Source organism: Tupaia chinensis, unplaced genomic scaffold (assembly GCF_000334495.1).
Source record: "Tupaia chinensis unplaced genomic scaffold, TupChi_1.0 Scaffold000682_1, whole genome shotgun sequence".
Classification (NCBI taxonomy): Eukaryota; Metazoa; Chordata; class Mammalia; order Scandentia; family Tupaiidae; genus Tupaia; species Tupaia belangeri.
In genome coordinates, this window is record NW_006160205.1 from 483,637 (window position 1) to 510,663 (window position 27,027).

At 38.4% G+C, this 27,027-nt stretch overlaps 1 protein-coding gene across 1 annotated transcript in view; it reads right to left on the reverse strand.

Moving 5' to 3' along the window:
• MITF (melanocyte inducing transcription factor) overlaps positions 1-27,027 on the reverse strand; it is a gene marked incomplete in the record, with an annotated part of 266,669 nt that overhangs the window by 79,223 nt on the left and 160,419 nt on the right. The window contains 1 exon segment of the mRNA XM_027776541.1: positions 17,170-17,419. Coding sequence (XP_027632342.1) covers positions 17,170-17,419 — 250 coding nt within the window.

Sequence of the window (27,027 nt, forward strand, 5' to 3'; positions counted from 1 at the left end):
GGAAAGCTGGCCACATATACCGAATATACTGCCTAGAGGCAGAAAACACAGAAAAAGAAAGAAAACCACATTTTGTTGATCTCTCTCTCTTTTGTTTTTTTTCCTTTTTTTTTTTTTTTAGAGAGGATTTTGCTATAGGGCGCGTGCACTCGCCAGAAAGACAGACAGAGAGAGAGCGAGAGAGAGATAGAAAGTGAGAAATCACCCCCCAGGGGGGATGGTCATGCCGCAATCCCTTCTCCTCCATTCTCCTCTAGGGATCTTGGGCATACACGCACACGTGCCTGGCATGAGTTTAGGCCACTGGGTCTGGGACTCACACCGTGGTTGGCTACATGGGAGTTCAGCGACATAGCCATTATGCCAACAGCTGGTTCCGCATTTTGTTGATCTCAGAGCTCCATGTAGAAAGCTAAGCCAAGACCATGGCCACGTCAGGAGAAAGATCTTCGATGTCAGAGACTGAGCACCAAAGACCTGCTACTTGTGAAGTTACAGATGTCAGGGGTCTGCAGACTGAAAAGGTCATTGTAGGATACTGTTAACTAAATTGAAGTAAAAGGGGAAAAAAAAGTGTACATTCCAAAAGTAAAATGTAAGAAACAGTTGATAACTAAAAAATGTTTCCTGAAAAGAAGTAGCTTTTCATTCTACCTCAGCAGAATAGGCAGAGCACACAAAGGATTTTCAGGGTATTGAAACTACTCTGAATGATTACAATGGTGGATACACGCCATTATACATCTGTCCAAACCCACAGCTCACCACTTTGAGTGAACACTGTTGTAAACTACGGGCTCTGGTTGATAAGGACATGTCGATGGAAGTTGAGCAATCATAACAGATGTGCCACTTTGGTGGGAGGTGCTGATCATGGGGTTGGTTTTATATGTGTGGGGGTGGGAAATACGTGAGAAATCTATCTTCTACTCAATTTAGCTGTCCATCTAAAACTGCTCTAAAGAAAAGATTTTCTTTTTCTTGTGTCTTTTAACCAAATTGAAAAGTCAAAAATTTCAAGGCCCTATCTGATTAGAAACTGCACTTTTGGTTTCATAAATCAAAAAGAACATGCCCATGGGACCAGGTGGTGGCACAGCAGGGGCAAAGCTGGACCCACATAGGATGGTCCTGGGTTTGGTCCCAGGGCCTCCCTGTACATGCTAGGCATGTGTGTGCCCCTGATCTGGGCTGGCTGAAGTGGAGAGTGAATCCAGGTGTTCTCTCTCTCTCTCTTTTGCTCTCTCTTTGTTTCTCTCTCATGGAGGATATATTAAAATTCTTTTTAAAAATAAAATTCCTAAAAATAAGAAAAAAAAGGGAAACATACGGTTTTATTTATTATAGTAACATCTGCATTTACTGAAAAATACACATATGGGGTGTGTGTGTGTATGTGAGTTCCTGTATATATACAGGTGTTTTAGGCATATACTTAATTTACAAATATTTGTGGGCAAAGAATTTACTGAACCATTAGCGCTTCTCAAAAAGCCTAACGGTTTCCATAGCTTAAAGTAAGAACCACCACTCTAAAACAAGTAATTCGAGAGTTTCTTTTATTGTTGTTTTATCCTTAACTTACCTCCTCAAGATGACAGGGTTAATCTATTTTTAACAACTTTACATAAGCATATGTATATAATGGATTGTACTCCATGTTCAAAATACTATAAATAGCTATTGGATACTTTGCAACCTCTAGTGAGCAATTCCAAGGAACATTCTTTGGCCCGTCTTCCTCCTTCCCTATCTTTGAAAAGTGCTTGCCTACTGTCCCACTGTTGGAGATTTGCCACAACTCTTTACATATTAAAGGATCTAAGAAGCTCTACTGTAAAGAAACTTGGTTGACTTGATTGCACATGCATTTCTCACTTTTCTTATGTTTTCTACAAATTAATTTCCAGGTTTCTTCAGCACTAATTGTCAAACATGAACATACCTTTAGAATCTTCCAGGAGGCTGGCTGAAACATAGAGTAATGGACCCCACTCACAGTTTTTGGCTCAGCAGGTTTGGCAAAGGCATAGGGAATTTCTGTTTCTAACCAGGTCCCAGGTAAAATAAGGCCTCAGATCATGCTCTGAGAACCACTGGGCTATAGAGCACTTGACACAAAATAACATTTGAGGTTATGTACTAAATGCCTTAGCTTCATGGCAAACTGAATATAAATTGTATATAAATTGTATTACAAACTAAATGTCCTTTTACAATGTTTAGTTTCTCTTCTTTATCTCTGAGATACCAGCAGTCCTCAGTGTCAATCAAAATGAGTGCGATGACCCACATTTCTAACATTTTATTATGAATTCTATCACTATTATGCTAAGGAGTTGAAAAAAATTCTTTAAGTATATATTTTCCAAACAAACCTGGAAAGCTACTAGGACATTTAAGTCAACTTTGCAATTACCTGAATGCTTACTGATTTACATTATTTGAAGATGATTTTAAAAATTAAAATAAATAACCGTTGAGAAAATATATATGACTCCAAACTAAGGACATCATTAAGTCTGAGTTTTCTTTCTGGAAGTCATAGCATGGTTAACATTTTTTCTCTCTTGGCTTTTTTTGCTTGTTATAATTGCACAAGAATGTAACTTTAGAGGCTCTTAGTATTATATGAAGAACACATTCAATCTCTTCAACACAGTTTACTAATTCCAATATAATCAGCTCACTGTTTGCATTTGAAATGACGAGGTGCCGAATAAAACATAAATTATCATTTTATATTATTCCTGGTTTAAAAAATGGCCAAAAATTAGTATCCCAAACAAAACTTGGGTGCTTGGTGACAAAGAAGAGATATTTCACTGAATGAGCTGTGTTGCATTCCTAAAAATATACTTGCAAGGTAACTGTGAAAAACTGCCTTAGCAACATGAGCACAAATAAAAATCATACATAAAACTCCACACACACAAAGTTTTCAATACTCTCCATGTTAATTAAGCTACTACTGAATGTATATGAAAGCACCATCTAGGATGAATTAATCTCCTATCTTTGAATGCCAGTTTCATGCCCAGAACAATGATGAGCTGCTTATAAAATTCCCAAGGTTTGAGACATCTTTTACACCTGGACAGGTGCTAGGTAAGTGTGATATGTGTAGGTTGGAGAAGAATCTAGATTGAGAGCATGAGTAAGATGTGTGACTAGCAAGTCAAGAGCTGTCACCACTCAAGCCTGAATGGAAGACTTTTGGCAGAGACAGATAGAAATGCCACATTATCAATGGGGTAACTCTGGGCTGCCTTCTCCTGCAAGAAGCTGTTTTCAGTGGGAAGTATCAACCATATATGAGATATAGCAGCTAGTCTGGGTTCCAAATTTCAGTTCAACTTCTTTAAGTGGAGGCAGTATGAAAATAATAGTATGGGGTAGGTATAACAGTGGCAACTTGAAGATTGTGGGCAATCATTACTGCTGCACACTATAAAATTTCAAGGTGTCCGGATTATAATCACAATGATTAGGGCCACTTGGCTTACACATGAATATGCAGTAAGTGATTTTCAATTCTTTTGGCATAGGCAAACAGAATATGTTCTGATAATGCCTTATAAAGATAGTATAAAGGAACCAGCTGGTGGCATAGAGGCTAAGGCAGATAGATTCCACCTGGCCAATTCTGCAGTTCAAGTCCTGGACCTGGCAGCTTTGAAAATCACACCAGGTGCATGTGTGTGCAAGCCCAAAATCCCAAAAGGAGAATGAATCAAAAGGGACTGCCATGTGGCCACTTCCCCCCTCTACCCCTGCCGGAAGTGTGATTTCTTACTGTTACTCCCTCTCTCTCTATCTCTATCTCTGCCTCCCCCTACCCCTGCCAGAAGTGTGATTTCTTACTTTTACTCCCTCTCTCTCTATCTCTATCTCTGCCTCTTGGCAAGTGCATGTGCCCTATAGCAAAAACTTAAAAAAAAAAAAAAGGCAGGGGGGGGGAGGGGAGACCAGCATTTGGTGTGGTGGTTAAGGTGCTGGACTCCCACATGACTAACTGTGGCTCAAGTCCCAGGCCTGGTGGCTTGAAAATCACATTGAGTGTGTGTACATGCATACCCAAAATTCTGAGAGGAGAATGGAGGAGAAGGGAATGCAGAGTAGCAATCCCCTTGGGGGATGATTTCTCACTGTCCTTCTCACTGTCCCTCTCTGGTGAGTGCACACACTCTATGCCAAAAATCTAAAACAAAACAATATTATAAGGAAAAGATATGCTATGAATTATGTTACAAATTTCATGAGCATGGCTGTATATAATGTCATGCTTTGGGGGTTTACAGGACCCCCCTGTGGATATAAAAATCTGCAAATGCTCAAATATCTCATACAAAATGGTGTAGTATTTGCATATAACCTATACATATCTTTTCTAGTTACTCATAATACTTAACACAATGTAAATTCTATGTAAATAGTAGTTTCACTACATTGTTAAATAATAGCAAGAAAAAAATATGTCCATGTTCAGTATAGATTGACCATTCTTTTTTTTCTATCTACAGTTAGCTAAAGGCTTAGATGTGGAAAGATATAGAAAGTCAACTATAATCACTGCACTGAGGTGGCTAATAATGATAAATATAATAATTATAAAACATTATATTATTTATTACCAATAATAAGCAGAATCCTCTATTGAGTACTTTTCATTTACCCAGGTCCCAAGGCCGTGACTACTGAGCCCTGGAAACATGGCTGGTGCACATTAAACAACTGTATTTTTTATATTATTTAATTTCAATCTAAACTTAAAGACATTATTTAGTTATTAGAAATCTGTTAAATACAACTGAAACAACTTGAGTATACAGATCTACTTTTTAACTGTAATTTTTAAAAATTTGTCATCTGGCACATGTGCTCACTAAAGAAAGAGAGAAAAAGAGAGCAGGAAAGTGAGAAAGCAGGCCACCAGGACTGAATCCATGGTAGGCTGTGTGGGAGTCCAATGCCTTAACCACCACGCCACCTGCTGGCCTCTCAACTGTAAATTTTCTAACACCTAAACACAGGTCAAATAAGTCTAATAAAAACTTAGTAACCAAATTGAGATATACTAGAATTCTAAAATATACGCCCCATTTTGAGGATAGTATTTAATATGAAGACTTAAATTTTTAAAAAATGTGAAAAATCTTAATGAGCGGGACCAGCCGGTAACATGGTGGTTAAGACCCTGGACACTCCCTCATGGCTGACCATGGTTGGAAGCCTGGACCTGGTGGGTTGCTTTCTTACTTTCCTTCTCTTTCTGTTTCTCTCTGGTCAAATTAAAATAAACAAATGATTAAATACATTTTTTAAAAAAAATCATAATGAGCCTTACTGGGTTGTCAGAAAAGTCATGATGCATTTTTACATAGAAAAATATAGAAAAATACGTCACGACTTTTCTGACAACCCAATATAATGGTTGCATGTTAAGATGATAATATGTTAGTTATTCTTAGTTAAATAAAATGTATTAAAATTGGGCTAGTCTGTGGCCTGGTGGTTAAGGCGACTAGATCTAAAATGTCCAACTGTGCAGTTTGAGTCCTGGATCTGGAACCTTGAGAAACATGCCAGGTGCATATACATGTATGCCCAAAATCCCAAAATAAGAAGGATATGTGGCATGACCATGCCCCACTGGGGGTGCTTTCTCGATTCCTCTTGCCCACCCCATCTCTCCCCAGTGAGCACATGCACCCACTGGCAAATTTTTAAAAATGTATTAAATTAATTGCACTGATTTATTTTTTAACTGCCCTTTTTTTTTTTTTTTTAAATAAGAGTGCTAGAAAATCTGAATTACCTTATGTGGCTCACATTCTATTTCTAGTGGATAGCACTCCTTCACTTAATTATCTCTAACTCTTACAAAAACCCTTCATTTTATAGATGAGGATACTGAAGCAAAAAAGAACAGGAAGCATGCCCAAGGTCATTCAGTTAAGTACTGGAGCAACGCTAACACTACATTTTCAACAAGGATGCCAATGATGGTCACATCTCAAAATGTAACAAGGTACCTCAGTTAGCATTAGTGGGAATTTGGCATCTAAACTGTAATTTACTACACTGTTTAGATACCAAGGCGACAAGGCTGAAGTCATAAAGGTTCTGTGCTTCTCATAAATTCACTCTTAAGATTAACCTGGCTGGGGACCAGCAGATGGCGTAATGACTATGTCGCTGGACTCCCATATAGTCCACCGTGGTTCAAATCCCGGACCTGGTGGTTTAAATTCACACCGGGCATGTGTGCATGCATGCCCAACATGTGCCCAAGATCCTGAGAGGAGAACGGAAGAGTAGGGATTGTGGTGTGGCATCCCCCTGGGGGGATGATTTCTCACTTTCTGTCTCTCTGTCTTTCTGGGGAGTGCACACGCCCTATAGCAAAAACCTCTCCAAAATAAATAAATAAATAAATACATAGATTAACCTGGCTGTCATAAATATCATCAAACATTTAACAATGCAGGAGAACCAAACTACAGCCTGTCTCACCAGATGAAGGAATCAAATTAAATTCCATCAAACCACACTGAGTCAATACACTTTGACAAGAACCTCACATCCCAAACCTCCAGGACCCTGGAGTTTTTTTTTTTTTCTTTTTTTTTTAAAAATTTGCTCCCCTTTTCTCTTCACCAAGACACAAAAGAAAGCCTAGTAAAGTGCTGAATGGGGTAAAAGAAAACGCCACAAAGTTAATAGAGGACTATAGATGGCCCAGAACTTGTAAAAACACAAAAACAAGAGAGTGCATTTCCATCACTGCACAATATTGCTTTTGTTTAAGGGCCAAGTCCGAGTCTTGAAACGTGTGGGTAATAAATCAGCAGGCATTATTTTAAATCAACTGGTTTTATAAAATAAGCCAAGAGTTGAAAGAGGCAGGACTAATTACCAACATTCCTTGATGAATTACTTAGCGGCGTGTGCTAAGTCAATGTACCTCTACGTCTTGATCCCCAATTTTATCCCGTACTTATTTCCCAGGGGGTAAAAAGAACATGTGGCTAATTAAGGCACCGATCTCTGCAGCCAGAAGTACTCAAGGTAAGATTTCTTGAGAAAAAAAGAAAAGGTTCTTTGCCTGGTACTTATTAATCTAATTTTTACTACTTCACTAGAAAAACAGAGCTAATCTTGTCACCTTTAGGCATTCTGAACTACCATGCAGTGCTCAGAAAAAAATGTTACATATTTGTAATTTAGCCAATAAGAATTTCTTAAGCCTTTCCTAACCGGCAGGAATGTCTCTGGTTTGTCACTTCTAATTAAGTCTCAAATTTCCAGCCCCTGAATTTTAATTATACAAAACCCAGGCCAACAAGGGAGATTATAGCACAGTTATGCCTGATGGTAAGGTTGTAGAAATCTGATTTTTGCTTTTCGTTTTGTGCCTCTTCACTACTTGTTAAAAATTATTCAGTATCGTGTGATTCAAATCCTTTTGCTCATTTTTAATCTTCAGAATCCCTACAGCTTGTTATCCTTCTTCTAGAAAAGATCACTAGCGTTGTATAATGTACGTAAATCCAGTAAAATCACGAGAAGAACTACATTCCTCAAAAAGTTGTGGGTGAACAAGACTTTGCTAAGACTCTTAAATAAATAAAATGCATTAGAAACATCCACTTAAATTATATGTGAAAGATATATGCATATGCTCTCCTAATATAAAAAATAAAGTCTGTGACCACCATCACTTCCAATTCCAATACTCCTTCCAGAGATAACTAATAGGAATAATTTAGTACTAATAGGAATAATTTGCTCTATACTCTGTTCTAAGATATTCTCATATACATATATTTTTAATTCTCATATGCACTCACTGGAAAGAGACAAAGAAAGGAAGCAAAAGTAAGAAAGCAACGTCAATGGAAGATGGCCACACCACAATCACTTTTCCTCCATTTCCTATCAAAATTTTGGGCACGGGACCAGCAGTTAGTGTAATGACTATGTCGCTGGACTCCTACGTGGTTGACCGCGGTTCACGTCACGGACCCGGTGGCTTAAAACTCATGCCGGGCGTGTGTGAGTGCGTGCCCAAGATCCCAAGAGGAGAATGGAGAAGGGATTGCGGCGTGGCCCTTCCCCCTGGGGGGTGATTTCTCGCTTTCTGTCTCTCTGTCTCTCTGTCTGTCTGGCAAGCGCACGTGCCCTATAGCAAAAACCTCTCCAAAAAAACAAAAACAATGGGGGGCACATATGCAGATGTACTCAGTGTATGTTTCAAACTGCTGAATCTGGGATTGGAACTGCACAGTCAGCCATATGGGATTCAGCTGCCTTGACCACCATGCCACCAGCTAGGCCAATCCTCTAATTTTTTAACAGAATGACTAAAACAATCCTTTTCCTAGGACCATACTCTACTTTAACACCTTCCTATTTTATCTGTCTCTCATGCTTTGATTTTGATTCATTTGCTTTTCACAAAGTTGCAAATTAATACACAAATGTACCCAACTTTACAAACAAGATCTAAAAGACTAGTGTATAATTGGTAACTACATTTTTCTTAAAGTTTAGGCTGATACTCAAAGAAGTCAATAAAATGAGACACATTCAGGGCAAGAGTCACATTATAGTACCAATTGCAGCTATAACCTTGAGCAAAACCACTGAACTAATATACGTATTTTTAACACAGATCCCACACATTTATTTTAGTAGGGCAAAGTTAAAATTAGATTTTGCTTGCACATGTCCACAATTGCACTTGTTTAAAATCATACCTATAGCAGGTCAGTGGTCTTTCAAAGCTAAGTCCTTTCTTTAATTGTTGGGATTAAGTAGGTAATGTTTGTAAAAGAGATTCTTCACCTTTTCAAATAATAAGATTTGTTACAACTAACATTCACTTAAAAGCAAGGAGACAAGCAACCAGAACTAAGGTTTCAGTTTTAAGTGCTAAAATATTCTTCTACCTTACAGGTAAGGTAGAAGAAGAAAAACTGAAAACCCAATCATAATTTCAGGAGAAAATTTATGGTAAAAGAACTGTGTAAGTCTATTTAATTGAGTATTCTTAAAATAATTTAAAACAATACAAATGTATTATTTAAAATGCATAGAACTATAAAGTATATGAATTTTAATAGCGTGGACTGTCAAAATCTCTCAAACATAAGTGATCTTGTGTTCTGACTTTTGGGTGTTATTACAGAAACTTTCATTGTAGTGCTTTTTTACCCAAAATGATGACTATCACTAAACCATAAATTACTATTGTGGTCTATGTGACCAGGCAGTCTCTTTCTACAGTAAAAACACATCGAGTTAATTCATCTGGCATGCCATTGAGACTCACAGAGATGTTTCACTCAACCTAGAAGGCCTTTACTAATTCCAAATACTTAAGGTCATGTATCTTTCTTTTAAGCCTCTGAGACACCTCTATAAATTCTTTTTCTCTCCCATTTTACTCTAATATACTCTGTTACTGGTGATTCTTTAGAAATCTCTGGAGTAAGTCCTTAAGCTCTGTAGAAAACATAAAAGCAGAGTGCATGGTTATAAGTTGATAGGGTAAGAAGTAGAGCCTCATTGTATCCAGGGCGGGTAATAAATCTCTTTATGTCTCAGTTTCTCCATATGGAGATGGGCTTATCCTCTCTATCCCATAGGTTGCTAAAGGAACCCTTATGTTCTCTCCTTTAAGTTGCCTTAGGTGGTGCCATAGGCACAGGTTTTCAGCTATGGCCTGAAGCTCTGCAGTAACACATTGGCTTCAGGCTCTGGATTACCATGTCACTTGTGAGACTAAACACTGCAAGCTCTCCCGCCTAACTTTTCTCAGATCAATCACTCTAAGAGAAGTACTACCACTGGTAGTACGGAATTCAACTGAGTGGGTTCAAATCCTGGCTACACCATTTACTTCAGTGACTTCAGCTGAACTACTTTACCCCTTTGCAGCACTTCCTCTATCTGTGAAATGAGGATGCTAATAATAACTATTTCAGAGACCAAATGGGGAATTACATTAGTTAATACTGAGAAAGCTCAGTGCTGGCATATGCTAACCATGACTGCTATCGTAACAGTTCTGGAAAGATACAGACCAGACCAGCTAGAATACAGGAGTCATAGCTATAGCAACACAATTAATGTTCTCCAAACACAGTAAAAGACAGAAGCTGAGAAGGATGCTGACTACTTTACAGGAATGTTTCTCAACTTTTTTGTTATCAGTACCCCTCCAAGCAGTCCTTTGAGACATCTGTTTCCTAAATTGCCTTACTTCATCATCAATCTATGAAAAAATAAAAAACTTTTTTGAGAGAGATTTTTGCTATAGGGTGTGTGTGCTCACCAGAGAAACAGACAAAGACAGAGAGACAGAAAGTTAGAAATCAATGCCCAGTGGGGACAGCCACACTGCAATCCCTTCTCCTCCATTCTCCTCTCAGACTTTAAAACTTGAGCATACACATGCGCTCTGCATGAATTTAAGCCTCCGGGTACAGGACTTGAGCCCCAGTCGACTACATGGGAGTCCAGTGACATAACCATTACACCATCTGCTGGTCCCCAATCTATAAAATTTTGACAGATAAATATGAGGGAACTTAAAAAAAATTATGGAAAAGCTGAAGTAAGCTATGCATTTATTTTGGTACAAAAAAATTTTGAAAACCATGCATAGTTCATTTTTATCATATTCACTGTCTGAACATTTTGGAGACCTCTCATATACTGTGGCTTTGGAGAGACAGAGATGATTACAACATCTAAGATGTTTTGCCCTTAAGAACCAATTTTTGTACCTCTGCCACCCCGAAGGAATGATACACATTTGTCACAGGCCCTGGATTACCACGTCACTTGTGAGACTAAACACTGCTAGCTCTCCCGCCTGACTTTTCTCAGATCATTCACTCTAAGAGAAGTACTACCACTGGTAGTACTGAGTTCAACGGAGTGGACTCAAATCCTTGCTGAAAAGGCATGCTCTATAAGTGTCATCACATTAAAAAGAAATCATCATTCATAGTCACATAAAACTATACCTGTATCAATGCTTACCCCTCATTCCTAGGCCACAGGCCTTAATTATTTTCCTTGAAGTGCATTTATTTATTTTTCTTACTAACGAGAGAGAGAGAGACCCAACAGGGTCCTGATGCTGCAATCTATCCCCAGCCTCAGCCAGCCTACATGGTGGGCAAAGATATGTCTGGCATTCTTAGGGAGGTCTCCCAACCTGAACTGGAAACCCTCCCACGTGGTCTGCCTCACAGAGTGTTATGCTTTACCAACCCATCACTCCTTATGCCATCCAACTCCAGACCTTAGTATTTATTCTATGTATTATCCTCACCTCCAATAGCATTAAATCCTGAGAACTATGTACATGAAATAAGACTGTATCCATCAGTATGGCTTCCTCCAAGAGGAGAAAAGGACAATGAGCTGAGTAGATGCCTCTTCTCAATGCAAACCCACATGATGACTTCAGTGATTGCAAAGTGGCTCAGAGAAAACAGCAAGATCTTTAAGTTTAGGTGTCCACTGAGCACAGCTGGCCCTATATCCACAACCCAGTGAAAGTCAACCATCCAGACTTGATTGTATCCTTTGGCCACCTAAAAATGGTCTTACAGTCATAAAGGGAGAGATCATTTCCCTTCTGTGCCAATATTACCAGGTGAACACGTACTCAGAGCTGACATTTCAATATTTTCAGAAAAGTGGGATGAATTCACAGACTTAGCTGTGTTGAGGTGGGGAATATTTTGTTTTAGATTGTTGTTCCTCATGAGTGTGTTCTTTTATAGAGACCAAACCTAAAAATCCAAGCAAAACCACTTCCCTCAGGTGGTATTTATTTCATGACTAGTTACCAGTCACTGAAAGCAGTGCAGACAGGAAAACCAAGTCTAACATTAACCAGACAGCACTCATTGAGGTTCTTGTACTACTTAGCCTGTGTAAAGTTGGATTTTCCCAATGCAAGGAAGTTCTGTGGAGTTTCTTTTCATGACAGTCCTGAGATGACTAACTCTTAGCTGCTTTATAGACCCCTGTAGGCTCCCAGTAATGCCAAACCAGCTGGTGTGCACTTGGGCACCTGAGCAATCAGATTGCTTTCAAGATATACAGCAGGAAGACCCCATTTGGCTAGGGAAGAGTGGCATTTGAAGCAATGTTCACAAATATAAGATTTATGTCTACCTGATAAAAACTACGTAATATGTTTCTTCAGACCTCCCTCCCACAAAAGGCAACCACAGGGTTGGAAAACAGGAAATTTCAGGAAAGCTGCACCTGACACTGCTCAGAGTCGTTTCCTCCAGAAAGCGGGGTGGAAGGGAGGCGGTGTGGGGAGGACAATTTTGCTTCTGAGTTCTTCTTCCACGCCATGGAAAACTGCTAAAAGTTAACAAGCATTGTCTGCGATTTTTATAAATCAGTAAGATGAGTTTTTAAAGAGAAAGAAAATTACCTTAGATGTGACTCTGAATGATTCAAAGACTGCAGGAAAATAAAGGCTCTGGTGAAGACTTCATGAAGAGCTATTCTGGCATTTAAAAACGAAGTCCCTTTCTCTCCCTGAATGAGGATATGACTTTGCAGACAGCAAGTTTAATTCAAAAACAAAAGGACGCCAGTGTTTATAAATGGTCCCTGAAATTGAGACTCTCGGACTGTGTAAGTCACACTGAAGAAATAATATGTAATGGTCCACTCATGAGTGACCATGAGATTAGAAGAAACATTAGATGTAGTAGGTCCTTATCTTACAGAGACGGAATCTTTAATAATGGGGTGTCACTAATGGGACCAAGGAAGGTCCCCACTTCTTGCAAGCCACGATGATTCTGTTCAGAATCTATATTCCTGGTTAAATAAATCAGGAACAAGATTTAAATGTAGAGTGTGGGAGAAGTCTCATCTGTCAATCTGTAGTCCATCAACCCACCGTAATTCCACACACCTTTTATCACGTTTCCATATTATATCTAAAAAGTTGCACATTGGGAATTCTACTCCAGAAAGATTTCAAAATTTACAAGTTGCACCTTGCGAATTCTACTCCAGAAAGATTTCAAAATTTACAGAGAACGACCAGCAATTCAGTCACCAGCTATCTCCCTTGCTAGTAAAATTTCGTGGAACATTGCTTGTAGGACAAAATGTCAAGGAAGCGAAACTTCCATCCCAGCTTACTAGACTATCCAAATGGGAATGCAGTATTGGTGACATACTATCACATAAATGCCCAAGTAAATTTGCTTTTCAGTGTGGAGGGTCTTGGCACAAAATGTTTCTTTATTTGATGAACAGCAAGTCTCATGCCTAATTACAGAGCAATTTGTCAAACTCATGAGATAATGTGAAAAAAAAGGAAAAATTTTTAAGTAAATTCCTTCAAACTAATTAAAATGAAACGACCTAAAAGAATAAAGTCTTTTCTTTCGTTTAAATTCATGTAACCTTTCACCTAAGCAGCGTAGCAAAATTACATGTACAATCTATTCCAGAGAGAACACCTTGTCTTTATCATTTTAAATTCCAAGGTGAAAGAGAGAGAGAACAAAAAGGTAGTGATGGAAAATCCTTGGCAATTTCTTACAATTCCTGGATAGAGAAACACTTTCAAATTATAAAGTAATATTTATAATCTATAAACTCTTAAGAGTCAATGTCAGGGGAAAAAATGCCTGAGGAACTTGTCAGTCCAAGATCAGAGCACAACCAGGTGCTTCTATAACCAGTGAAAGAGAGAAGACAATGAAAACAAGTTCTTGATGAGTGTGTGAACCGTAAGTCAATGGCTAGTATCATGATGCTTCTTTGGCTAGGAGACCTTACTTGTCTACAAAGGTTTGTCCCTGGTCATTCCACTTTTATTTGCAACAAACTACATCGAATGTCAAACCTCAGGTTTGTATAACTCACAGGCCAAACAAAATCCACCTGTGAAAGAAACTTCTTCCATTAGTGGTTTTTAATGACTTTTTTGGGTTAATGTACAATGTAGAATATCAAAGTCTTCACTACTGGGAAAAATGTACTAGGTACCAACTGTTGATTAATTTATTGTTAAGAGTTATCTTTAAATTATAATACCTGGTGGGTAAGGTTGCTCGTAAGAAACCCAGAGACCATCTCAGGTATATAAATATACAGTAATAGAGCACATCATTTCAATATGAAAGTCAAGAAGAGAATAAATCTATAAATTAATGAAATCAATGGAGAAATCAGAGACCAATCCTGCCATCTTCATGAATTTACAGACTGAATGATGACCGTGTGTTGAGAAATGAGTGATGCAAATTTCCAACCTCTTGCATGAATTTTGACTAGTCCTAATTTATACCAGATGTCAACGATTTTTAAACAGGCTTTGTAAAACTTCATATTATTACTCTGCCAAAGGGATTAACCTGAAAACACTATGTAAGCTTTCTGAAATCATTCAACCCACTGATAGTATTAATAGAATGCTAGTAACTTGAATTTGTATGCGTGTGAAAACTAAACTATAACCTTTCTTCTCTCAAGTTCTTTCAAATCAGTTGGGAGACAGAGGAATTTAACCAGGATTCGTTAGCACACACTAGCATGTCCAACTGTACATGTCTACCTTGACTGAGAAGCATATATGCTTTGTTTCCAGAACTTACACCTTTAAAAATTAAGTGAAGAATTTACTCAGGCTATACTACGAGGAAATATTTATTCAGTATAATTGGTATCATAGTGCATTCAATTAGTATACTTGCTGTTACTCATTCTTTGAAACTGTGTTTTATAAAATCATGCTTGTTTAAAAAACTATAAAAGAGAAAAAGAAAACAAAAACTGACCACCTTTCTCTCCTTTAGTTTTTTATAATAACTATTTCATAATATTTGTATACATAAAACATTTCTAAAAATATAAACTACATAAAGTGCAATGTCTTTAAGTATCTGAAGCAATTATTTATAAGATATTCTTGAAAACAGTGTTTGAATTTCTTAAAATATTACTTTATATGAAATCATATATTCTAATTTAGTTCTACACTAAGGGTTCTAATATTTGTGTAAATAGCTATCAAAATTATTTATATTGCGATGACAATTTTTTTATTTTTATGATACACATCAATAGGCTATATAACCAAAGTTTAAAAATACAAAAGTTATAGATAACTATATTTAACATAAAATATAAATGTATCAATTACTTATTTTTAGATGAAGGCTTCCAGTTCTAATAAATTATCTGTGCTTTAAATTTGGAATTTTTCTGGCATACTTAAATTAGGAACTTCAGGTAATTCCATCAATGATAATCAGGACGCAGCAACATATAAAGAAAAGTGGGCATATTATTAAAACTATTTAATGTACATTTTAACTTTAATCATTTAGGTAACAAAAATATTTGGAAGTTCTACCCATTGTTAAGATGATATGGAAATTATGTTTTAACACATTTGCATTTGGGTAATTTCCTTACTATTGGATTAACTACTTAATACTGGGTTGTCGGAAAAGTCATGACACATTTTTGGATAGAAAAACATAGAAAAAATACATCATGAGCTTTCTGACAACCCAATAGTGATATTTATCTCAATGAATAAACTTTAATATCAGATCAAACATTACTTGGAAATTGGATGTAAACCACTACTAACCCAAATTCATGTCAACTTTTGTAAAATTTGCTAGACAGATTAAAAAAGTAGACTATTATGATGAACGAAATGGAGCTATTTCCCAATATTATATGAGTATTTAATCTGTACAACTTGAAATAACCTAAAATGTAGACAAATCAGTAATTTCTATGAACACGAGACAACTTAAATCTGAAATAAATTTTAAAACTATAAACACATAAATAGTGACTGTCAATTTTCACCCAAGCAGAAAAGAAAAACTCAATGTATAATCTGTTTTAGAGAAAGCCCGGCGTTTACTTGAGCGAGTGAGGGAGGGAAGAGTGAAAGATTCAGTACTTGTGGCAATATCCAGAATTTAACGCAATTCTATTACTGTAAAATTTCATACGAAACTGTTTGAATCTTTTTTGTCCTAGCAGAATTTCTATTAGTTTCTCTGCGAAAGAGTTCCATGATTTCATCACTACATTTTAGAAGTCCATGCAAATTTTTTAAAAATTGACATTAAATTTGTTTTTAAGGAATCCTTTCTCTAAGGATCATACATTACTTCCTGATTGTAACACCTCATCTGTCTATCGGCGTTAATAGTAAACCTTAAATAATGGGAGATGTTCTTCCTGAGCACATGAATGAATGCAAAGACTAACAATGAATCACTGGTGTGTAAAGTTCACACTGTTTAAAGAACAGTAACATTTGGAACTCTTTGAAATCAATCAATTCAGTGAATGGGAAAAAAAATTAAAAATTAAAAGTAAGGAAGTTTCCCTATTTTTAACTTTCCCTGGGTCATACTTAAGAATTGAAATGTTTCATTTAAACAAGGAGTATCTCCCTATCTGATGTGGAAGACACATGAGTAAGGTGGGATTCTATTCTTAGACTTGTTACAATATTCTCTAGTAATTAGGAAGCTATATGTCCCTGATAGGATGATGCTAACAAGCTCCTGCAGTTTCTACTCTAGCAAAAAATCAAAGAGACCCAAAGCACACAACTCACTTCAGTAAAAGGATTATGCTGTCTGGTTATTAGCGCACTAAAAGCTCTTCTACAGTTTTATATCTGAAGAGGCATTCTAAAAGAATCAATGTTTATAGCTAACAGGTTTTACTAAATAAAAAGAGAATCAAAGAGTAGTCATAGGATGTATTTAAGAAAAAATATATACAAGTTATTACGAGAAGCCCAATTCAGATCACTTTTATGTCTTGAAACTTTCCCAAAGAACGATAAAAAGATGTCATTACAACAAATGCCTCTTCCTACTTGTGATTCCTGTGAAACATGGACACCTTTCCGCCGTTTAATGAAGTTTTCTATTTCAGCTAGTTAGTTCACATCTTTCTTTTAACATACAAAATCAGGTAGGGATCAATGGAGTTGGTGCCTTTACAAACATGATTCTGATGGGTCAATATAACCAAATACACATTTAGATAAAGAAAACACCTAGGAAATGGAAAACGGAAGAGGGCTTGGTCCAACCAATGAAAGCGACACTCACGTACCTTAAGGACTTCCATCGGCACCTGGGCGGCAGAGGGAAGGGTGGTGGGCACGCTGACGTTTATGGCTGGTGTCTGACTCACAGGCACTCTCTGTTGCATGAACTGGGCGGCCTGCAGCTTCTGCTGCTGCTCCCTGCGCTCCTGCTCCTGCATCTGCTCACGCATGAGTTGCTGGCGTAGCAAGATGCGTGATGTCATACTGGAGGAGCTTATCGGAGGCTTGGAGGCCCCAGGATGCTCTGCGGAACTGCTGTGAGAAAACCAAAAGGCACACGACATTTAGTTTCCTAGTGAGACCCTTCGTTCACATTTGGGGGTATCCTAAATTGCAGCAAACTATAACATGAGTCTGTGTGAATATAATCAAGTCACAGAATGGTACTCCACATAATTGAAAATCAAGAGGTGACAGGATTTAAATCATTAGTAGTTGAATTAAGATAAGTTGGCTTGATTGCAGCTAGGCATCTTTATCAAGCAGCTTATTTTCTCTTTTTTTTTTGAGATTTTATGCTGCATGCTACTCATCAACGCCAAATATAGCGCCACCACGTGTGGTGCAAAGCAGCAGCACATCTTGATGGCTCACAAATTTCTCCATTTAAAAATAAAGTGCTTGACTTGCTTTTCTGTTTATTACTTAATCTAACCAAATAAGTACTCTCTCTGTCACCTAAATTCTGTGAAGATGCTCCAACTGTTTACTAATGAGTGATTGTTTAAAGAAAAGGTGAGCTTTATCAGGGGGAAGCTTTTCTAAGACCTAGGAAATAACAATCATAACTGAAGGCAGCATTGGGACCAGAATTTTAACACTGAACTCCACCTCAGTCTCTGGGCAAGCGGGCAGAAGACAAGTTGGTTTGACAACTCAATTCTTCTCCGGGGTTATCTTTGTACGGTCTTTTCTTCTGATTCACCTTGGCATGCCCTCCTCTCCAAGTGCTCTGTGTGTTCCCCATGAGGCCTACGGCTAATAGTTTTGGTACTCGCTCTACCCACAATTATTTCAGATGTTTGAACACTGGTTGTAAATTCAGAAGAGACTTCCTAATTTGCCAAAGCATGGCTTTTAATAGCTTATCTTGCCAACTCTCCCACAGCAACAAGTTAAAACTTCCTCTGTCTTACTAGCGACAGCCAAAAGAGAAGTGACAATACTGTTTGACCCACTTACGCATTTACAAAAGTAGGAGGTGCTTTGTGAGCTTGTTTTTATTTTCTATGGTGCTATTTATATTTCAAAGCTCACTCTTAGGCAGAAGCTAACATACTTAATAGCATAAAAGTAGACAAAGTAATTATAGATGATATTGGGTTGTCGGGAAAGTCATGACATATTTTTGCACAGAAACAGAAAACTACGTCATGACTTTCCCAACGATCTATAGAAGCTGCATGAGGGATGGGTGGAAGGGTTCAGGGGAAAATGACTGACAGATACAAGAATCCATATAACAAGTGGAATCGGTTATAAAACTGTATACCACAGCACAGAATAAAATGTCACTGACTATTTAATATATGTTCTTTCCCCTAAAAACAAGAAAATCCACATAGAATGAAATCTAATTTGTAAAACATAATGTAATGCTACATGTTAGAGATCATCGATATCTTTAATATGTGATAATTAGACATTATATCTGTGTTTTTAAAAAAACATACTCAGGGTCAATAGGTGACATGGTGGTTAAGGTGCTAGACTCCTATATGGCTGATGACAGTTCAAGTCTCAGAACCAGTGGCTCAAAAAATCACACCAGGATGGGGCCAGCAAGTGGAGTAGTGGTTAAGGTGCCAGACTCCAACATGGCCAAGTACAGTTCAAGTCCCGGACCTGGAGGCTTGAAACTCACACTGGATGTGTGTGTATGCATGCCTAAAATCCCGGGAGGAGAATGGAAAAGGGATTGCAATGTGGCCACCTCCTCTGTGTGGTGATTTCTCACTTTCTCTCTTTCTGTCTCTCCCTGTCTTCGGCAAGTGCATGTGCCCTATAGCAAAAAATCTCTTGAAGAAAATCACACTGGCTATGTGTGTGTGCATGCCCAAAATCCCAACAGAAGAATGAAGAAGGGATTATGATATGGTCATGCCCCCTGGGGGGGGTGATTTATCACTTTTCTTCCCTCTGTCTTTATCTGTCTCTCTCTGGAGAGCACATGGGCCCTATGACAAAAACCTAAAAAACTCTATCCCCGTAAAGATGCACAGCAATTATATGTGAATCAGAAAGTACAATTAAGAAAAAAATAAAAGAAAAACTCCAATCTCTTAAGGATCTGAGGAGTATAAAATACATAATGTACACAAATCCCCTAGTACAATGAGCACCATGCAATACTGCCTCAATAAATGTTTGCTATTGCTTTTTCTTTTATCACCCTTGCTATAGGGCATGTCCACTCATCAGAGAGTGATAGACACATGCACAAACAGAGAAAGAGAGAGACGGAAAAGATCCCTATAGGGGAGATGGCCATACCACAATCCCTTCTTCTCCATTCTTCTCTTGGGGTTTTGGGCACACATGAACATGAGCCCTGTGTGATCTTCAAGACACCAGGTCTGGAACTTGAACCACACAGTTATCTACTTGGGATCCAGCCACCTTAAGTACCATGTCACTGACTGGCCCCTGTTAGTATTATTATTACTTAAAACATTTAATACCTTTATCTATACACACTCACACACACACACACACACACACAATCTCTGTTTAGGGCAAAGAGTATGAAACCTTAGCACCTGGAATCAGAAAAAAAGGAATGTCTGAGAAACTATACACTCCTGAGTAAGTCACACTTCAAGGGAAGCATTTGTACCTTGAGCTTCCCTCCTTGAGTATTAACCTCAGTATTGTCTTTACCATCTAACAAAAGGCAAAATAAAGCCTTGAAATCATTGACCAGCCTTAAGAACTCCTTCAAGACAGGAAACTTCAGATGCTGCAGTTAACAAAACATGTTAAAGGAAGAAGTGTTTGTTTCACTCTCACTAGGCCCAGACAAACCACATAATAAGAATCATACGAGTAGTTTACATTTTTTCACCACAGGCAACAGATTCAGTAAGTGTGATAGTTTCATATAACGTAATACTCTACAGCCATCAAAAATGGTAATGAAATGGGGCTGGCTCCGTGGTGCAGGGGTACTGTGCGGTTAAGAGAAACCGGATCCTGCATGGTGACTGTGGTTTAGCCTGAAACACACCAGGAATGTGTATGATGCTCAAGATCAGATGAACGAGAGAGGCCTGGAGAGAGGACATTGCAGTGTGACCAGACCCTATGACGGGTCTCTCCCTCTCTCTCTCACACCCACACTTATGAACTCTATCAGGATTTTTTTTTAACCCATTTTTGCTATAGGAGGCATGCATTTGCCAGAACACACTTATGCACTCTATCAGGATTTTTTTTTTAACCCATTTTTGCTATAGGATGCATGCATTTGCCAGAGAGAGAGAGAGAGAGAGGAAAAGTGAGAAATCATCCCCCAAGAAGATGGCCATGCTGCAATTCCTTCTCCATTACCCTCTTGGGACTTTTGGCATACCCATGCATGTGCCAAGCATGATTTTCAAGGCGTAGGATTTGTGACTAGAACTGTGGTCAGTCATGTGGGAATCCAGCACCTTAACTACCACGCCACCTGCTGGCCCTCTCTATCATGAATGTTTCAGAAAAAAAAAAAAAATTAAGAAAAAAGAAAAATCACTGTGTGCCCATATGTGTTCCTCTGATCTGGGCTAACTCAGGCTGGAGGCTAGCGGTACTGGGGCATGAAGACCCTGTTGGAGTTGCTCCCTGTCTCCACTGTGAAGAAGTAAATACTTAAAAAAGAAAAAAAACATGGTATAGGTGGCCTACAGGTGGGGTGGGGGTAAAGGTGGCTGGATCTTACATGGCTAGCTAGTTGTGCAGTTTGAGTCCCGGACCTGGGAGCTTGAAAAATATGCCGGGCACCTATGTGTACACCCCCAAATCCCAAGAGAGTAAATGGAGAGGCGATTGGGGGGAGGGACTTTGACTTTCTTTCTCTCTCTCTCTCACTGTCTATCCCAGTGAATACATGAGCATTATAGTAAACGAAACAAAAAGTAAAGATAAAAATATATAAATATACTTATTGATGTGACTAAGACTACCCAATATAATAAACTTAGAAAAGCCAGATGAAAAATAACATTTAAGGAAGGATACAATTAAAAAAAGAAAAGGACAAGAAAAAGTGTAATGATAATGTTACTCTGGCCCATTGCTGAAATATATTATTATAATTCTTTAAGGAAAAGAACTTAATTACTATCAAAAAGCTATAAAATTATTAAATGATTTCAGAAATTTCATGATTAACAATTTTCCTAGGTAAATAATTTAAATGTGGAAAAAACTGTCATAAAGCTTTTGGGAACCTGCAGTTAGTGTAATGGCTATGTCGCTGGACTCCCACGTAGTCAACCGCGGTTTGTGTCCCAGACCCGGTGGCTTAGAACTCACGCCGGGCGCATGTGCGTGTGTGCCCAAGATCCCGAGAGGAGAATGGAGGAGAAGGGATTGCGGCGTGACCATCCCCCCGGGGGGTGATTTCTCACTTTCTGTCTCTCTGTCTCTGTCTGGCGAGCACACGCGCCCTATAGCAAAAACCTCTTCAAGAAAAAAAAATGTTATAAAGCTTTTTACAAACTACAAAATATTCTGAATCACCTACATTTGCCCCATGATACAAGAATGGTTAAATTACAGTATATGAATTCAATAAAATACTATCTTTTTTTAAAATCACACTACTAGAGAGCATGATGGATAGAAAATGCATGTAATAAGAGCAAATTGAAAAGTAGGATCTAAAAGTGTTCCTATGATTTAAAATAAATACGGTATGTCTATGTACACAGACATGTAAAATGACTAATAGGGAATTTATAAAAATAATCATAATTTGGGACCAGCACTTGGCACAATGGTTATGTCACTGGACTCCCATGTAGTCGACCGTGGTTCAAGTCCCAGACTCAGTGGCTTAAATTCATGCCGGGTGCTTGTGTGTGTGTGCCCAAGATCCAAGAGAAGAATGGAGGAGAATGGATTGCAGCTTGGTCACTGCCCCGGGGGGCGGGTGGTGGTGGTGGTGATTTCTCGCTTTCTATCTCTCTGTCTCTGTCTCTGTCTTTCTGGTGAGCACATGCACCCTATAGCAAAAACCTCTCCAAAAACAAACAAACAAGCAAAAAACAAAGAAAAACAATAATGATCATAGTTATCAGAATGGGAGTAGAATTACAGGTATATTTACTTTTTCTTTAGTTCTTCTCCCTGAACTGTAACTAAGCTTCCCCCTCCCCAATGGCAACAAATATGCCATTAAACAGTAATGTGAGAACATAAAGAAATTTTTGAATGCTCAAAGTCATCATTTGGCTAGAAAACAGGACACTGAATCCATCACAGACAGTACTTTGACGACAGCACGAGAAAGTGGCGATTACGAACAGAACTTCAGTTTTGTGGGAAGGATTCAGCATCACAAAAAAATTATGCCCACTTTACTTTTTTTTTCCCCCCACATTTCCTGCAGATGCACACAGAAGATGAATAAGGTTAATATCTTGCTTATTATTTTAATATCATGCACTCACTCATGTGAAGAATACCAGGCCAATAGTGGATTCATTTAAAATAACCAATTTACTTGGTAAAGCTTTACAAAAAGAGCATCAAAAGAAAATTTATTTTCCCACTTTCGAGTAATATACTTAAAACCCAAATGCGCCTCCCTAAGCCAAGAAGAGAAGGGGGAGGGGAGGCAGTGAGCGGCTATTTAAAAATAAATAAATAAATAAATAACCGGCCTTACTATTCAAAGGCTGTCAGGTTAAAACATTCCCAAAGAGACTGATCCTTTTGATAAAAACAAGAGCAAACCTTTGTGCTGTAGCAAATGCAGCTGTGGAATAATCGCACTAATTAGCTGCTCAAGACGAGTCACTGGCTGTGATACTGGGGGAAAAATCCTTTCAATTAACAGTAGAGCATTCTTGAGACATCTTAAATTAAAATTACTAGTTATCAGCCACACTAACGCTTCCTATTTTAAAGTAAACCACAATAACATTTAAAGTATTTTCTCAAATACCCTGCTGGAAAAAGAAATACTTATTTAAACAATAGTCCGGTATAAGTAAAATGAAGCCCTGTTGTAGGAAAGAGAACAAATACAATTTTATATTGATATAGATAGAGCAAATCTCAGCTAATTGACCGTGTTTTAGCAAATTTCTACAAGAAAGTGCCAAGAGAACACTGGAGTCACCTCACTGTACACACGCCCTGCAGGACATTTCCATGTTGTTAAAGATGACTTCCAGGTTCTCAGCTTCGCTTTCAATCTTTTAAACATCTCTTTCTTTTGGAAATTATTGAATCTGCAATTATCACCTTACAGAAAAAGATGATACCCACATTTCATGATGTCAGCAGGATACAGGAGCAGAATGTTTTGAACTCAAAATCAAAATGTAAGCAAGAACATCACAGGAGGCAACAATGCTTACTTTAAAAAATGAGGACCTGATGCTGAAGCTATGAATGGAACACCGGGAGAGATATTCAAAGGCACTTACTTTTTAAAGCTAACTGCATTCATCCCAAGCCGGTGAAGCTCAACCTTCACTAGATAATCCTAATTCTGTACATCTGATTCTTTTTAATCAGATTATCTAAAGGTCATTTATCCAACAAATATTAATAGTTATTGCCAGGTGCTGGGGATACCTGGCTTCTAATATTACAGAATCTAAGGGCATGGCTGCATAATTCTGAAATACCTTACAATTAAATCCATTATCTAGATTATCGGGCTCTGATCTAGTTCCACTAGACATTTTCCTCTAGAAAAGATGTGCAGCCCACCATCATTAATCACTCTTTGAAAGCCAACTGGTGGTGAGTGAAACACCTCAGCTGGAACACGCAAGAATCACTAAAGCTAGGCACACAACTCCCCTGAGAACCAGGAATTGCTCAACACTGACTGAAGGAGGTCAGGCACCAGGTTCTAACGCAGTCAGTGGTGACAAGTGATGTCTTTAATGAGCCACTTAACCTTTTTGGGCTTCTCCAAAACCCACCTCCCAAACGTGCTGCAGGGATTAGGTGAGTTCACGTTAGCTAAATTAGTAGTGCAGGGGGTTGGATGGTGGCCCAGTGAGATAGACTCACAAGGGAAGTTTAGGGTTCCCATCCAGAGACCTTGCTGGGCACACGTGTGCCCATGATCTGGGGCTGGCTGACTCTGGGAGTGGATCGCAGATCAAAACTCTTGTGGAGGCCAGGCAGTAGTGCAGCAGTAACTCAACCAGACCCCCATGGGAAGGTCCTGGGTTTGCCTCCTGGGACCTCTTAGTGCATACCAGGCACATGTACCTGTGATCCTGGCCGCTGTGACTAGAGTGTGGGTTACAATGACGGTCCTCCAGGGCAGGAATATGATCAGGTGAAACCTAGAGATGTTGAGGAACTGTTAATGTTTCCCTGAGTTTTCCGTCTTCACTTCCTTTTTGTCTTCATGGTGGACTCGGCCATGTACTAACTGTGACCATGCTAAATTGATCTCTTTGCATTCTTTATTTATAAAGAGTATCTAATGCATTTGCCTCTCATTGTGTTGAGGCACTAAAAATTTGTAGTCGATGTAAGAAACAACACAATGACTGGAACATAGTCTAATAAGCTGGAACAAAGTACAAAAATTAGTAACAAAAATAATTTAAAATCATGAACATGGTTCCTCTTTGTGATCCCGTTTTTTTTTAAAGCCTATGTGCAAGTTTGGACCATAGAAGGTATGTCTTATAAAATTTAGGGAATCTCTATTTAATTCAGAGCACTTAAAGTTCTGCAAGGATTCAGAGAGATTTATTTGCCAGATCTCTCTGAGAGCTGTAAAGTAAAAATCTTAGCATTTTTCTCCACTAAAAAATGGTCTTTGTCATAGACATTCAGTTGATAGAGCTCGAAGCCTAGAGTTCATTTGTACTGGGATACAATTTACTAGGTCGTTGGGAAGGTTATGAAGTATTTTTCTAGGTTTTCCTATGAAAAAATGTGTCATGACTTTCCTGACAACCCAGTACTTACGTCTAGGAAAGCACAATGGTCGGTGTTCACATTCGCAGTTCAGTACAGACATAGGAAAGCACAACACTATTAACCTCGTGTGCAGATGAGAAAACTGTCATGGGTGGGTTAAACTATAGGACTTCCCAAACACAAAAAGCTGGCCATGACCAAATCAGCTGAGGACTTTTTCTAGGAAAAAAAAAAAAATAACTGCCTAGTCTCATTCCTAGAAATTCTGATTTAGCTTAGGTAAGGTCCAGGAATCACCCATCAGGTCGACAAAAATTCTGTAGCTGAATCTGATACTTGCCATGCTTGGAAATTAATAGTAAAACACTCAAGATCGCCCATCTGTCTATTGGAGAACTGGGATCTGAATCCACATGTCTGATTCTTAGACCTGAACGTGTTCATCCATGTTGAGAGGAGGTATTTTACTCTCTGCACTTCCAGGGAACCTGACCAGAGCTCCTAAGTAAGCCCTTTGGATACCAAACTCAATATGTTGGATGGGATGAAATGGGAAGGACTACTAACAGTGGCCCATTGGGTTATGAAATCACATAAAAATATGTATCCAAAATCAGTCAATGACTCTCTATGGTTACAGCACAACTTTTTATTTATTATTTATTTAATTTTTATTTGTTATTATTACTTTGATTTTAAATTTGCTATAAAGTTCATGCATGAGAGAGAGAGAGAGAGAGAGGAAGCGAGAAAGCAAGCCCCTAGGTCTGGGTCTCCAACCACAGCTGGCCACATGGGAGTCCAGTGCCTTAACCACCATGCCCTCTGCTGGATCAACACCACAACTATTAATACTTTATCATAAAGAAAAGTAACTAATGAGCTAGATCTACATGCCTCCAGTTCATTCTACCAGCAAAAAGAATTTCTTAAGAATCTTTTGAAAGAGCCTGTGTGTACACAAATCAGAGTTGGTAAATGGGTATGTTTATTTTTCAAATGACAGTCCAATGTCTAATATTTCAGAAAGATTGTTACTGCCATTATCTTAGTCTTTCCATTCCTTCCAAAGAGATTCAGGATGACTTTTTGACCACATATGGTGGAAGCAAGTACCAGTCAGAAACTATCACCCGTTGTACTTAAAATAGCGAGAGTATAACCCATGTAAATGTGAAAGTATCAGATGCCACTGTTTGGCTTCAAACACTGAGACCTTCTGGACTTCTGTTATCACCAAACTTGGGTGTTAGTGGTCAAGAAAAACATTGAGAATCTGCCAAGATTCCAGGTTTTCCTGGTTACACTACCAGCTCAGAAAATAAATGCTCCAGGTTTTCAGCACAGAGAAAATAGAAGAGCTTACAAAATGCAGCAGGTTTTCCTGCCCTTCTTTCCTTCAACGAATATTTGAATGCTTTGCACAGTCCCCAGGACGTGATCCCAGGACCTCCCTGAATATGCCAGGCACTGGCACTGATGCAAGCTATGTGAGACTAGGGGTGGATCAAGAAGTGGAGACCCTGTTAGGTATTCCTCCAGCCTCCCTCTTCCCCTGCCCCATTCTTTCCTTCTTTATCTTCTAAGAAATAAAATTAAAAATAAAAAGACCAATAACGTGTAAGTTAAAATTCAAAAAAAAAAAAAAAAAAAAAAACCTTTGTTTTCTAACTTTTAGATCCCAATTATTTGGTAAAAATTGGGGGCTCTTCCTATTTATTCAGGACTAATATTCTTTAGGCTGGATGTTCAGCAGG